The 12096-nt window shown below is 53.1% G+C and overlaps 2 protein-coding genes across 5 annotated transcripts in view; one reads left to right on the forward strand and one right to left on the reverse strand.

The window, feature by feature from the left end:
* Positions 1 to 1293: 1293 nt before the first annotated feature.
* GEMIN7 (gem nuclear organelle associated protein 7) lies at positions 1294 to 11753 on the reverse strand. Of its 4 annotated transcripts, none has more exons than XM_028486240.2 (3): positions 11624 to 11722; positions 4657 to 4744; positions 1294 to 1840 (listed from the first exon to the last, which is right to left on the reverse strand). In XM_028486240.2, exon 3 carries the CDS (start codon positions 1830 to 1832, stop codon positions 1446 to 1448), a length of 387 nt encoding a protein of 128 aa, XP_028342041.1. In that variant the 5' UTR covers positions 1833 to 1840; positions 4657 to 4744; positions 11624 to 11722; the 3' UTR covers positions 1294 to 1445. The 4 variants fall into 4 exon arrangements, with proteins under 4 accessions (XP_028342041.1, XP_007101330.1, XP_054939263.1 ...); XM_007101268.1 differs by lacking the exon at positions 11624 to 11722 and adding an exon at positions 9381 to 9456; XM_055083288.1 differs by lacking the exon at positions 4657 to 4744 and having other exon boundaries at positions 11624 to 11753.
* The window catches only part of ZNF296 (zinc finger protein 296), a 3853-nt gene continuing 3449 nt past the window's right edge, over positions 11693 to 12096 (forward strand). The window contains exon 1 of the mRNA XM_024132772.3: positions 11693 to 11990. Coding sequence (XP_023988540.1) covers positions 11693 to 11990 — 298 coding nt within the window. The remainder of the gene's footprint in view (positions 11991 to 12096) is intronic.

The following is a 12096-nucleotide window of genomic DNA, read 5'->3' on the forward strand; positions in this document are numbered from 1 at the left end:
GAGCCAGTAGCGAACTAGCACGAACTCAAGCCACGCCCCCACAAGGGCTCGATTCAGTCGCTTAGTATTCGCATCCGCACTTTCTCCACACTATCCCAGCCCAACAAGCCACTCGGCGAAGGAGGAGCTAAAACCAAACAAGGATACATGGGGAGGAGCAGGCGACGTCGTTGCTTAGGCAACTCGAAGCTAGGCCCAGGAGTCGCCAAAGGTAGCTCTGTGAATGGACATATGGGAGCTGAGGCTCTCCACATGCTTCATTCAACTTCACTGGCCACCGCACTTTGACGACTGAGGAGGAACAAAGCAAATCTCATCTATATTTAATGGAATCTTCACTTACCTTCTTAAATAGATGGGACTACAAAGGGGGCAGAAATTACTTTTTAAAAGTAAATCTCCTGAGGGAATTCCCTGACGATCCAGTGGTTAGGACTCGGCGCTTCCACTGCAGGGGGCAAGGGTTTGACCCCTGGTCCGGAATCTAAGATCCCGCATGCCGCCCGCGGCGGCCAAATAAATAAATAAATAAAAGCAAATCTGCTGAAAGACTACTAGTAATGGGGCTAAGTAAAGCGAGTGATACGGACGGCCACGCTACACAGCTGGGGTGAAATGGAGAAAGGGCAAAGTTTCACCCTAACCCTTAATCCTCTGCCTTTTCCCAGTGGTGCCGCCACACAGGATCAGACAGGTCCCAACCGTATGGGCGGGGAAGCGAATCTACCCACCCAGAGGCCAGGCAATAGGAGGAGCCCTTGCGCGTGACCATGTGACCCAGTGCGAGCCGCGCAACTCGCTACGGACATCCGAGACCACCCGAAAAAGAAATCAAGTCCAAATCTCCCAAGTCTGGCATCCAGGTCGCCCCAGCGTTCCCAGAGACTAGCGGGAGGTCCAATCACCACACCTTTATCGGAGTTCCTCTCACTCCCTTGACGTGTCCTCCCCTTCCTGGCCCAGCTCCATGGGAATTCAGCCCGTGGATAGCCGCCCTTCTACTCCCTAAGTCTGGCTCAATCCCTATAGGGTACATTAAAAAAAAAAAAAAGGCAAATTTTCCTGGGATAACTGGTACTTTGGCAGGAGGGGAGTATTTCCAGGGTGGCTGAACTTTGCAGACTCTTCAACAGACAATTTCCCACTAGACAATTTGCCTTCCTTTATTCCCTCTCTCCACCCGGAATCTTCAGGAACGGGCATGAGGCCCGTGTATCTGTATACTTTAGAGTTCTGTGAGGTAGAGCCTTCCTTTCAACAGGATCTAGAACTCCTGGGGCCGCAGAATTTTACTGTCCCAAGAAGCCAGAGTTGCTTGAAGCTTGGCTCAAAATTCCAAGGGTGTTCCGAACTCTCTGGGGCCCAGAGGTCCAAGCTCAGGAGCATATGGAGGCCTGGGAGACTGTGGCTGCGCCCGAGGCAGAAAGATGAACACGATAACATCTTCACGGTTTGAAGGTGTATGAGATAATGTCACTACACCGGAGCAGCGCCTCAGCCTGCACGCCTATCGGAGTCTGCAGCTGCGACACGTAGAAGTTGGCCACGTCCAGGTCAGTGGCTCCAAAGTGGGCGGTCACATGCACACCCTCGTGCAACGTGAAGCTCACCTGGCGCCCCACCATGGCCAGCAGGCTGCGGAGGTAGCGCTCCCGAAGGGCGGCTCGGGCCCGCTGTTCCTGGGATTCCCGAGATTCTTGAGACTCCGGGATTTCAGGAACCACCGGTTTCAGGGGGGCTCTGCGTCTGTCGGGGGCAAAGCCTCGGCTCAAGCCATCAGGGCCCCGGGGGAGCCGGAGCACGGGCACAGGAATGGTCAGTGGAGTCTGCATTATCCTGGCTGTTGGGTGAAGAAGAAGAGCAGGGAGCCATTATGGGGAGTGTGGGGCTACGGGAAGAGGGAGGCCTGGGAGCAGAGGGCTGTCTACGCCACCTCCACTTAACCTGACCAAAACCCAATTCCTGAGTCCCCCTCCTAAAATCTGTGCCACCCCTCAGCCAGCCCCCCTCTTCCCAGGAACTGGCACCACCACTCATGAGGTCCAGGAGAGCAGGGCCTTTGCACTGCTTTTATCACAGCTTTATCCCCAGTCGCTGGCAATAAATATATTTGCTGAAAGAACAAGTCCTGGCCTCCTCTCTTCTCTCACACACAGCCCGTCCAATCCATCATGAAATGCGATCTTCCAAACAAATTCCCAGTCACACAGGAGTCAGCTTGAAAGGGCCAAATCCGTGAGTCCATACTTACCGTAAACAGATAAATGAAGACATACATAAAGGGGGAGAGGGAGAAATCCGCATCGTACAACGGCAGCTAAAATTGTCAATGGGTGCTAAAACTTGTCAGTGAACGTTTCAGAAGGTCCAGGATATCTACAAAGTCTTAAAGTACCTCCTCACAAGGTATTCCTTGTACAGACTAAAGAGTAACTTTATGGTGGAGAAACCTGGTGGATGCCAGCCTAACTTAGGCATGAAAGCCAACATGTGCGGTAATAGGACAAACAAACACCATGTGCATCCTGATGTGATACACTGAGGACAGGGCACCACTTCTGTGGTATTCCTGCCAACAACGGATGACCCGAATCTAATCATGAGGCAACTCAAATCGAGGGACATTCTCCAAAAAAAAAAAAAAAAATTACCCTGTTCTTCGAAAATATCAAGATCATAAAAGACAAAGAAAGAAATACTTGGGTGGGGGCGTGGGGGTTGTAAGTTCCCTGGTGGTCTAGTGGTTAGGATCTGGCACTTTCACTACAGTGGCCGGGGTTCAATCCCTGATCGGGGAACTGAGGCAGCCAAAAAAAAAGAAAGAAATATACTCAGGGGGAAAATATATTTTTTAATTAAAAAAATATGTGTATATGTATTCACAACCTAATAGTTCTCACTCTGTCTACTGCCAACATCTCGGTCCAGCCACCGTCACTTCCTGCCTGGGCTGCTGAAGTCAACTCCTCCCTGGACTCCCACCCAATTCCACCTTCACCCCCTGCCAGTTTGTCCACACACACGGCCAGAGGGACCCTGTTAACACCTGAGTCAGATCACATCCCTCCTCTGCTCGGAGCCCTCCCCTGGCTTCTGTCTTGCTCAGAGTCAAAGCCAAAGTCCTCACCACAGCCCTCAAGGCCCTGAGCGCCCCAGATGCCGCCAGCACCCTTGCCGAGCGCGGCGCTTACCCTCTCCACCCGGCCACACTGGCCTCCTCGCTGGGCCTCCGGCACGCCTGGCGCGGCCCCTTGGTGGGCCCTGGTACTTGCGGTTCCCTCTGCCTGTACCTCCCCTCCCCTTCCCGGACCACCCTGCCTTCAAGATCTACCCCTCAGCCCCCTCCATCCCAACGGGCTTCCTCATTCTTTGTCGCACACACCACTCCTGCACATGACGTTGTCTATTTATTTTTCTGCTTTGGTCTTTCTCCCTGCGAGATGGCGGCCTCCCCACAGGCAGTGACCTTGCTTTCTTCGCACTGCTGTGCCCCCAGCTCCTGAACACTAAGTGGCACAGGGACCAGGCTCCTTAAATACTGTTTCTGCTGGAACGAATGGAGTGGAGAGTGAGCTCCCAGGCCTGCTCAGCTGGGTGACCTCAAGCAAGAGACAGTTTCCCCTTCCACCGTGTGGAGGAATTGGCACCAACGGCCGGCCACCTTGCCTTGTTATCAGGATTCAACAGGCTCATGCAGGACAGGGCCTATTATGTACTAGGTTCTCCATAAAAGTTACAGTTGAGGGGCTTCCCTGGTGGCGCAGTGGTTGAGGGTCCGCCTGCCGATGCAGGGGACGCGGGTTCGCGCCCCGGTCCGGGAAGATCCCACGTGCCGCGGAGCGGGTGGGCCCGTGAGCCGTGGCCGCTGAGCCTGGGCCATCCGGAGCCTGTGCTCCGCAACGGGAGAGGCCACGACAGTGAGAGGCCCGCGTACCGCAAAAAAAAAAAAAAAAGTTACAGTTGAATACCGACTGTATTAGTATCAGTATTGCTGTGTGACCTAGGGTAAGTTGCTTAAACGGTCTGTGCCTCAGTTTCCCCATCTATAAAATGGGGGTGATAAGAGGACCAACCTGACAGGGTTGTCACGGGGACTAAATGACCTAACAAACGTGCAAGTTAAGCACTGGCCTGGAACATATTACATGCCACTGCACTGAGGTGTTTGGGGTTTTTTGTTGTTGTTGGTTTGGGTTTTTTTTTGTTTGTTTTTTGGGGGGTTGTTTTTATAGAAGTATAGTTGGTTTACAATGTTGTGTTAGTTTCAGGTGTACAGCAAACCGATTCAGTTATACATATATATGTGTATATATATATATTCTTTTTCAGATTCTTTTCTCTTATAGGTTATTAGAGAATACTGAGTATAGTTCCCTGTGCTATACAGTAGGTCCTTGTTGGTTATCTGTTTTACATATAGTAGTGTGAAATGTTAATCCCAAACTCTTCATTCACCCTCCCCCGCCACTGTACTGCTGTTGATTGCATGCAGGGAGATGCTGGCTTTGTGAGCAGGAGGAGAGAGAGAGAAGGACCTAAGTTTCAGGCAGCTGCGCCCCTCCCCTCCCTGTGGCTCAGTCCCCTCTTCCCTAAAGTGATTAACTGAAGTGACTGACACGTATCAGGCACCCAGCGTCCCATCCCAGGGCCACTCACCGTACAGTGGTGATTGGGATTGTCCTTTTTCTCGTGAGGCTCTTCCTGTCTCTGCAGCTCAAGTGTCAGCTCCTTGCAAGAAAGGATCCTGCAGAGCAATGGACCAGGGCTTCTCAACTTTGGCACTATTGACATTCGGGCCTGGACCATTCTTTGTCGCGTTGTAAGGTGCTGTCCTGTGCATAGGTGTAGGGTTTGGGCAGCATCCCTGGCCTCTACACACTAGATGCAGGAGCGTCCCCCACCCTTACCCCAAGCTGCGACAACCAAAAATGTCTCCACTGGTGAATACTTTGTTAGGAGAATTACAACCCAATGAAGCCATTTTTTTTAAAAAAAGATCTCCAAAAAAAAAAAAATAATAAAAATTTTAAAAAAAATTAAAAAAAAAAAAAAAACCAAACCAAACCAAAACAAAACAAAAAGATCTCCATATATTGCCAAATGTCCTCTGGGGGACAAAAAAAAAAATAATCATCTCTGGTTCAGAACCACTGGTGCAGACAAACAGATGCAGGGTGGGTAACAAAGACTACTGAACACATGAACATATTCACAGCCTCACGGACACTCAAAGAGGGGCAGTTTGACAGTCCCCAGGAAAACTGCAAACAGGGACCTCCCTGGCAGTCCAGTGGTTAGGACTCGGCGCTTCCACTGCTGGAGGCCTGGGTTCGATCCCTGGCTGGGGAACAAAGATCCCGCAAGACGCGTGGCACGGCCTAAAACCAAACAAAAAAACTGCAAACGCACATGGGTCATTCAGCCCGTGGAGGGCCCGGGGTGGAGACTTTTAGCTGTCTACCTTGTTTTACCTTTTAAATTCTGTTTGAATTTGGATCCGTTTTGAATCTGTATAACCTTTTCAAAAGAATTTTGAAATTCTAGGTTTAAAAAGGAAGGGACATATCGGAATGCTTCCATGTCCCTTAAAAAATGTTAGATCCTCCCTCAGGAATCCGAACTCCCTCTCCTAGCCTTTCTGTCACGCACTCCCCAAACCTCTTTCTGTCCCTGACCCGGATCTTTCCCAGCCCCTGTGTAACTACCTGCCAAGTCCTCCTGATAGGACACCCCCGCTGCTGGCCCAAATCTTATTAGCAGAACACATAGCGAAGGTCAGCAAATCTCCTTTGTAAAGGGCCCAATGGTAAATATTTTAGGCTTCAAGGGCCTGTCTCTGTCTCTGTCACAACTACTCAGCTCTGCCAGAGTAGGAGGAAAGTGGCCAGGCAATACGGAAACACGTGGAAACACGGCGGTGCTCCAATAAAACCTTACTTATTGATATTGAATTTTATATACTTTCATGCGCCACAAAAGATTTTTGTAGTTTTCCAACCACTTAAAAACGCAAAACCCACCCTTAGCTCTCGAGCCACATGAGAACCTGCGGCAGGCCACAGCTCACCACCTGGCATAGGGGATGAGGGTGTGGTCTGGGGGAGAGCGGGTGGGTCCCAGCCCTCCCACATTTACTACAAGGGGTCTGGGCAGATCACTGCAACTCTAGGAGCAGCTTCCCTGATCCAGTTCCTCATCCGTGAAATGAAACATTAAAAAAAGACCTCCTAGGGCTGTCAGGAAGATCTTTCACAGGGAGGTTGCTGATCACACAGGCAAAGGACATCCGCAGTATCCTGGACTCTTCGCTTTCTCTCCCACCCACATCCAATCCTTCAGTCAAGTTTGTCAGCTCCACTCTCAAAAATGCATCCAGAATCTGGGAACTTCTCACCACCCCTACTCTGCCCCTTCCTTGGTCTAGCCACCATCACCTCCCACCTGGACTATTCCAGTAGCCTCCCCACTGGGCTCCTGGCCTCCACCTTCACCCCAGTCTGTTCCCCACACGGCTGTCAGAGGGATCTTCCTGTTAGAACTAAGTCTGATCACACCCCTCCTCTGCTCAGAGGCCTCCCATGGCTCCTATCCCACCCAGCGCAAAAGCAAAAGTCCTCACGATGGCTACAAGGCCCTATCACCTCTCTGACCTCATCTCCCACCCTTCTACCCTTTGGTCACCGTTGTCAGTCCCTGAAAATGCCAAGCACATTCCTGCCTCAGGGCCTTTGCACGGTGCTGTTCTTACTGCCTGGAACCCTCTTCCATTTGGGAGACATATATATGTTTCCAGATACATGACTCACCTTCCTCCCTACGTCATTCAGCTCGCTGCTCAAACATCATCTTTACGGGGAGGAAAATAATAGCCCTTTCACCCTGCAGTATCTTTTTTTTCCACAGCACTATCACCTCCTGACAATATGCATTTACTTGTTTGCCTATGTGCCGTCTGTTCTGCCACAGAACATAAGCCTTCGAGGGAAGGGATGTATATGATTACTTCACAACTCCATCCCCAGCCCCAATTAGGGCCTGGCAACCAGGGGGGACTCAGTAAACACTTGTGGAAGGATTCACTCCCCCTGTTATCTGAGTGCCTGCTCTGTGCCTGGCCCATGCTGGGTGGTGCTAGAGACACAGCTGGGAGTGAAAGAGCCCAGCCCTGCCCTCCTGGGCTCACAGTCCAGTGGATGACACATACTAGGTCTCCAGACAATGACGACCCAGAGTGGGCAGGGCTGGAATGAAGGAGCCCGGGGGCCTCAGGAGCCCAGAGCAGACACCTGGCCCTGCCTGGCGGTAAGAGGTGGCTTCCAGGAAGGGGCTCAGGAAAGATCTCTCTGATAAGGTCACTTTGGAGCAAAGACCAGAATGAAACAGGAATTGAGCCATGTGGAGATCTGGGGGGAAAGCATTCCAGTTCGAGGGAGCAGCAAATGCAAAGCCCGTGGAAGGGAGACTGAGGCACAGCAAGGAGGCCAGTATGCAGGAGGCTGGGGCAAGGGCAGGATGTGCAGGGGCTTGAGGACTTGGGTCTCTCCAGGGGCTGGTTCTGAGCAGAGGAGGGGCAGGGTCTGACTCCCGGTAATCACGGGATTCCTCTGACTGCTGCAAGGAAGAATGGACTGTGAGGGCAAAGGGAGAAGCAGACGGCCTGGTGAGGAAGCCACTGCAGTGGGCGGTGTGGAAGATGACAGGTGTCTGGGATGGAGATGGGGATGGGGGTGGGGGTGGGGGGTGGGGAGAAGTGATTGGATTAGGCTATCTTTTGAGGGTTGAGAGCCCTCACTATTTGCTAATGGACTGAGCAAAGCCGAGGAAGACTCCCTGGTTTTTGCCTGATGGGCAAGACCACAGTGAATGGAATTAATGAGATTGCTACATTTTCATTATCTCACCACTACGGCTGTGAATGAGATTAAGGGATATATACATTTTCTAATGTATCTGACCACTGCGTTCCCAGTTTAGTCAAGGGTCATCAGCTCCCAGGGCTTTCTCCCAACCTAGGTTAACACTTAAGTATTTTAGGAGAAACACTCTCCTCTCTAGGACTAGTACTTAATGAAGGACTGATGGGAATTATGCAAGTGGCCAAAGAGTTATGTTCAATCCCTGGATAAAACAAAATTAAACATGTTTAATTACATGACTAATTAAACATGTTAGTCCTGTTTTCTCCATTAGGGAGGGAAAAACAAAGATTTGGTCATACCTGCACAAGCCCCATTTTCCCAAAGAGGAAGCTGTGAAGCTGGACGATGCCAAATCATTGACTGGGTGCAAGCCTGTGATTGGCAGGAGAAAGAAGCAAACCTAGGCTGGTCTGAGTCAGGGCCATCACCCCTGCCCTATGCAAATGGGCAGTTTTTTCAGCCAGCATAGGGGATCCGTTGGAGGTTTGGGAGTCAAGGTGTGACCTGATAAGAAACTGGTTTGAGAAAGGTCACACAGGGTGTGCCCAAGACAGCAAAAGCAGGTATTATCCATTCTCCCTGGTGACCAAGCCTGAGAGGCCTTTATCCTGTCAGTCTCCAAGCCAAGGATTTCCTGCCCAGGTTTCAGGAAAAAATGTCCAAAGCCCTTTCCCACTAGAAAAACTAAAGTACCCATCGCTTTGGTCAATGGCAGGGCCAGGAGATTCACAGACTTCCATCCCTGGGGCCTCAGGGCTCACTTTCTAGAAAATGGGAACGATCCGTTCAGTGGACAAACTAACCCTTCAGTTGCCAGGTGGAGAACCAGCTGAGTTACCAGCTTAACCGAGATACTGACCAGCCTACACCCACCTCATGGGTGGGCCCCGTCTGGATGCAAATTAGTTAAATGGGCCACACACACACACCCCGTGAGGATCGGGACCCCGAACGCAGAATCCCACCCCCCCCAACCTCCGCCCACTGGGCCGGTCAGTTTCCTTTCAATTCCGCCCTGGCCACGCATCGCTCTCCTTTTCTTACACTAAGTAGGTCCTCCCGGCCCTCAGGCGTCCACTCCCCACTCCGCCCTGGGCTGGACGTTCTTCCCACCTCCCGGCTCAGATTAGGCGAGCGATTCCACTCCAGGAAAGGCGGGAGTCTCAAGACTGCAGCCGTTATTACTGTTATAATATCGTCGTCGTTACTGTTTTCCCGAGGGGGTGCATTCCGCCCCCACCCCCACCCCCACCCCGGGCGCGGGAATGTGTGCGCTGCTGCGTTCGGAACCAGAGTCCCGGGTGCAGGCGTTCGGGGACCAGAACGTCCCAGCAGCCGGCGTTGCAGGCGCGGACTTGACTCTTGCCGCCACTCCCGGGCTTGCGCGCGGGTGGGCGTCCCGGGCCGGTGCCGGGGAACGGGAAAGTGCTCGCGACCCACCAGCAACAATCCCGCACTCACCGAGGTCCGCAGCGGCTGGAGCCCCCACTTCCGCCGGCGCCCCAGCTGCAGAGGCCCGGGCGGGCCGCGAGCCGCCGAGCCTGGGTTCCGCCCGCGCCGCCACCGCCCCACGTGGTCTCGGGCGGGCTCGCGGGCTCGGAAGCCAGCACAGACGCAGGCACCACCCCGCCAGCGGCTTGGCCCAGCGCTTAGAGCTGATCCACCAGTCTGCGAGGTGGGGACGTCCAGGATGCCCATTTTACAGAAGAAGAAATTGAGGCGCCTCCCGTCTGAGTTAAGCGCAGATTGGACTTGGCACCCCCATCCCCCTACACGTGCACACTCCTACCCCTCACCTCCAGGCCGAACCCCACCTTCCCTACTTGATCATGCTCTCAGCAGCCACGCACCAGGCAAAAGCCTTGGAGAGCAGCAGCTGGGAGAGACCAGAGGCGGTCATTTGGTCCTGCAGCCCTCCCCGCAGCCCCATCTTACACAGGGGGAAATGAGGTCCTGAAAGGCAAAATGTATGGCCTGAAGTGGGAACGCGCTGCTGTGGGCTCAGAATTCACTTCTTCCACACGGTTTCAGTAAGGCAGGGCCTTGTGGGCCTTGGCTTCCCAGCGGACCCCCAAGACCCGGTGCCTGGTACGCAGACCCTCTGCAAATATCTATTGAAAGAATGCACATAGCAGGAGCTCAATACACAATTTGTTAACTGAACTATGAATGATTAGGGGCTCTATTTGTGAACAAGACAGACTTGGCTCCTGCCATCTCAGAACCTACATTCTAGGGAGGCTGAGAGGGACACCACAGGTTATTACATGAACAAATACATCGACAAGATCCTTCAGGGCTTGACAAGGATGTAAAAGGAATAAAATAAGGGCAATGGGATAATGGGTGGCAGGGTTGGGGGAGGTTGGGTTGTCAGGGGAGGTGGCACTGAAGAAGAAGCCACCTTAGGTAACAGATGGGAAACCTGAGGCCCAGGAGGGAACTGGGGACAGATGGAGGTCATGGAGTGTAAATTGTAAGGCCTTCAGCAGGGTGGGGCTCCTTTAGATCCTGTGGTCAGGGAGGTCCTCTGCTCTCAGGAGGACAATTGAGCTGAGACCTGAATAACAATATGAGGAACCCTCAGGCCTGCAGTGGAGATTAGCATGTGAAATTCCCTCAGTGCTGGGCTTGGGGACACGGCAGGGTCGGACTGACCCTGGCCCTGACCTCAGGGGGCTTGTGTTGGGGGAAGGGGTGAGAGGACAGTAAACAAACAGTTCTAGATCTGATGTGGTTGGTGCCAGGAAGAAAAGAAAACTTGCAGGGTTGAAGGGTGGGACAGGGTGTTGATGCCACTTCAAATAGTGATCAGAGAGAGCAGCTTTGAGGAGGGAAGTTCGAGGAGGCCCCATCCGAGGGAGGCAAGACGGTTGGCTATTTGGTTTTAAAGACGATCCCAGGTCTAAGAGCAGAGTCATTGTATATGATCACGACCCTCCTCTGCTCAGAACCTTCCCAGGGGTTCCATCTAGGAAAAGCCAAAGACTTTAAAGTGGTCAAAAGATGCCCTTGGAGCTGACCTCGTTTTCTCACAGAACTCAATCAATACAGAACTTAATCACTACAGAACTCCTCGAATACACAGGCCCGGCATGGGGAGCAAATTGAGGCCCACCCGTCACCCCAGTAATCCTGTCCCTTTATAACCCTTCCTGGATTTTTTTTTTTTTTTTCTCCATGACAGGTGTCATGGAAGGCACTCTGTATTTTACATAGTTATCTTGTTGAGAGTCCTGTCTCCCTGAACGAATAAACTGCATGAGGCCAGGGTTATTGTGTTTTGTACCCTGCTGCATCCCCAGTACTTGGTCCAGAACCTGTTGCATAGTAGGCGCTCAATCAATGTTTGCCCAAGGAACTTTTATCGTAATGCGTTTAATGGAACAGACCAGGTTACTATCAGGCGCCTAGGTAGAAACGTGGCCCCTACCATTTTCTCGCTTGGGGGAGTGTGTGGGCACCTTGTGCCTCAATTTCCACCAGCCCGAAAACGGGATCAGGAATAGCTGTTTCTATGCGTGGTTGTGTGAACTCGTTATGGTTAAGATTTGATCACTTAGAAAAACGCAGGGGGCACGGTCCGGATTAAGTTTGGCTGAGGGTGGGGCAGTCCTCTCGCGTCAGGCCCCGCCTCGGTGGGCGGAGCCACGGGCCGGGCCAGCACGTGTAAGAGTTCGCCGCGGGTCGCCGCAGTCACTCACCTGGGCGCCTCGGTGTGAGCGCGCACGGCTCGCGAGTCCTCCGCCCGCCAGTCCGCCTGCCCGTGACCCATGTCCCGCCGCAAGGCCGGCTGCATGCCTCGCCGAAGAGAGCCCGCTCCCGCCGCCAACTCAGACGACGAGATGGAGATGCCGGACCTCTTCATCGATGTGAAGCCCGAGCCGGACCCGCGGCCCCTGCAGGCCCGGCGGCTAGGGCCCTTCAACCCGAAGGAAATGCCCGCGCCGGGGCGGTTCGAGGGAGAACCCCGCCACTCCCCCGGCCCCGTGCACGCTGGCGGCCTCTTCCACGCCCTGGGCCTGCGCAACCAGTGGGCGCCGTGGACGCCGCTGACCCCGAACCTTCACGGTGAGCGCCCCCTGCCCCTGCCCCGGGCCCGCCTCCCTCCCCCCCGACCCCTCTCTCTCTCTCTCTCTCTCTCTCTCTCTCTCTCTCTCTCTCTCTCTCTCTCTCT

This window comes from Physeter macrocephalus, unplaced genomic scaffold (genome assembly GCF_002837175.3).
Source record: "Physeter macrocephalus isolate SW-GA unplaced genomic scaffold, ASM283717v5 random_754, whole genome shotgun sequence".
Taxonomy (NCBI): Eukaryota; Metazoa; Chordata; class Mammalia; order Artiodactyla; family Physeteridae; genus Physeter; species Physeter macrocephalus.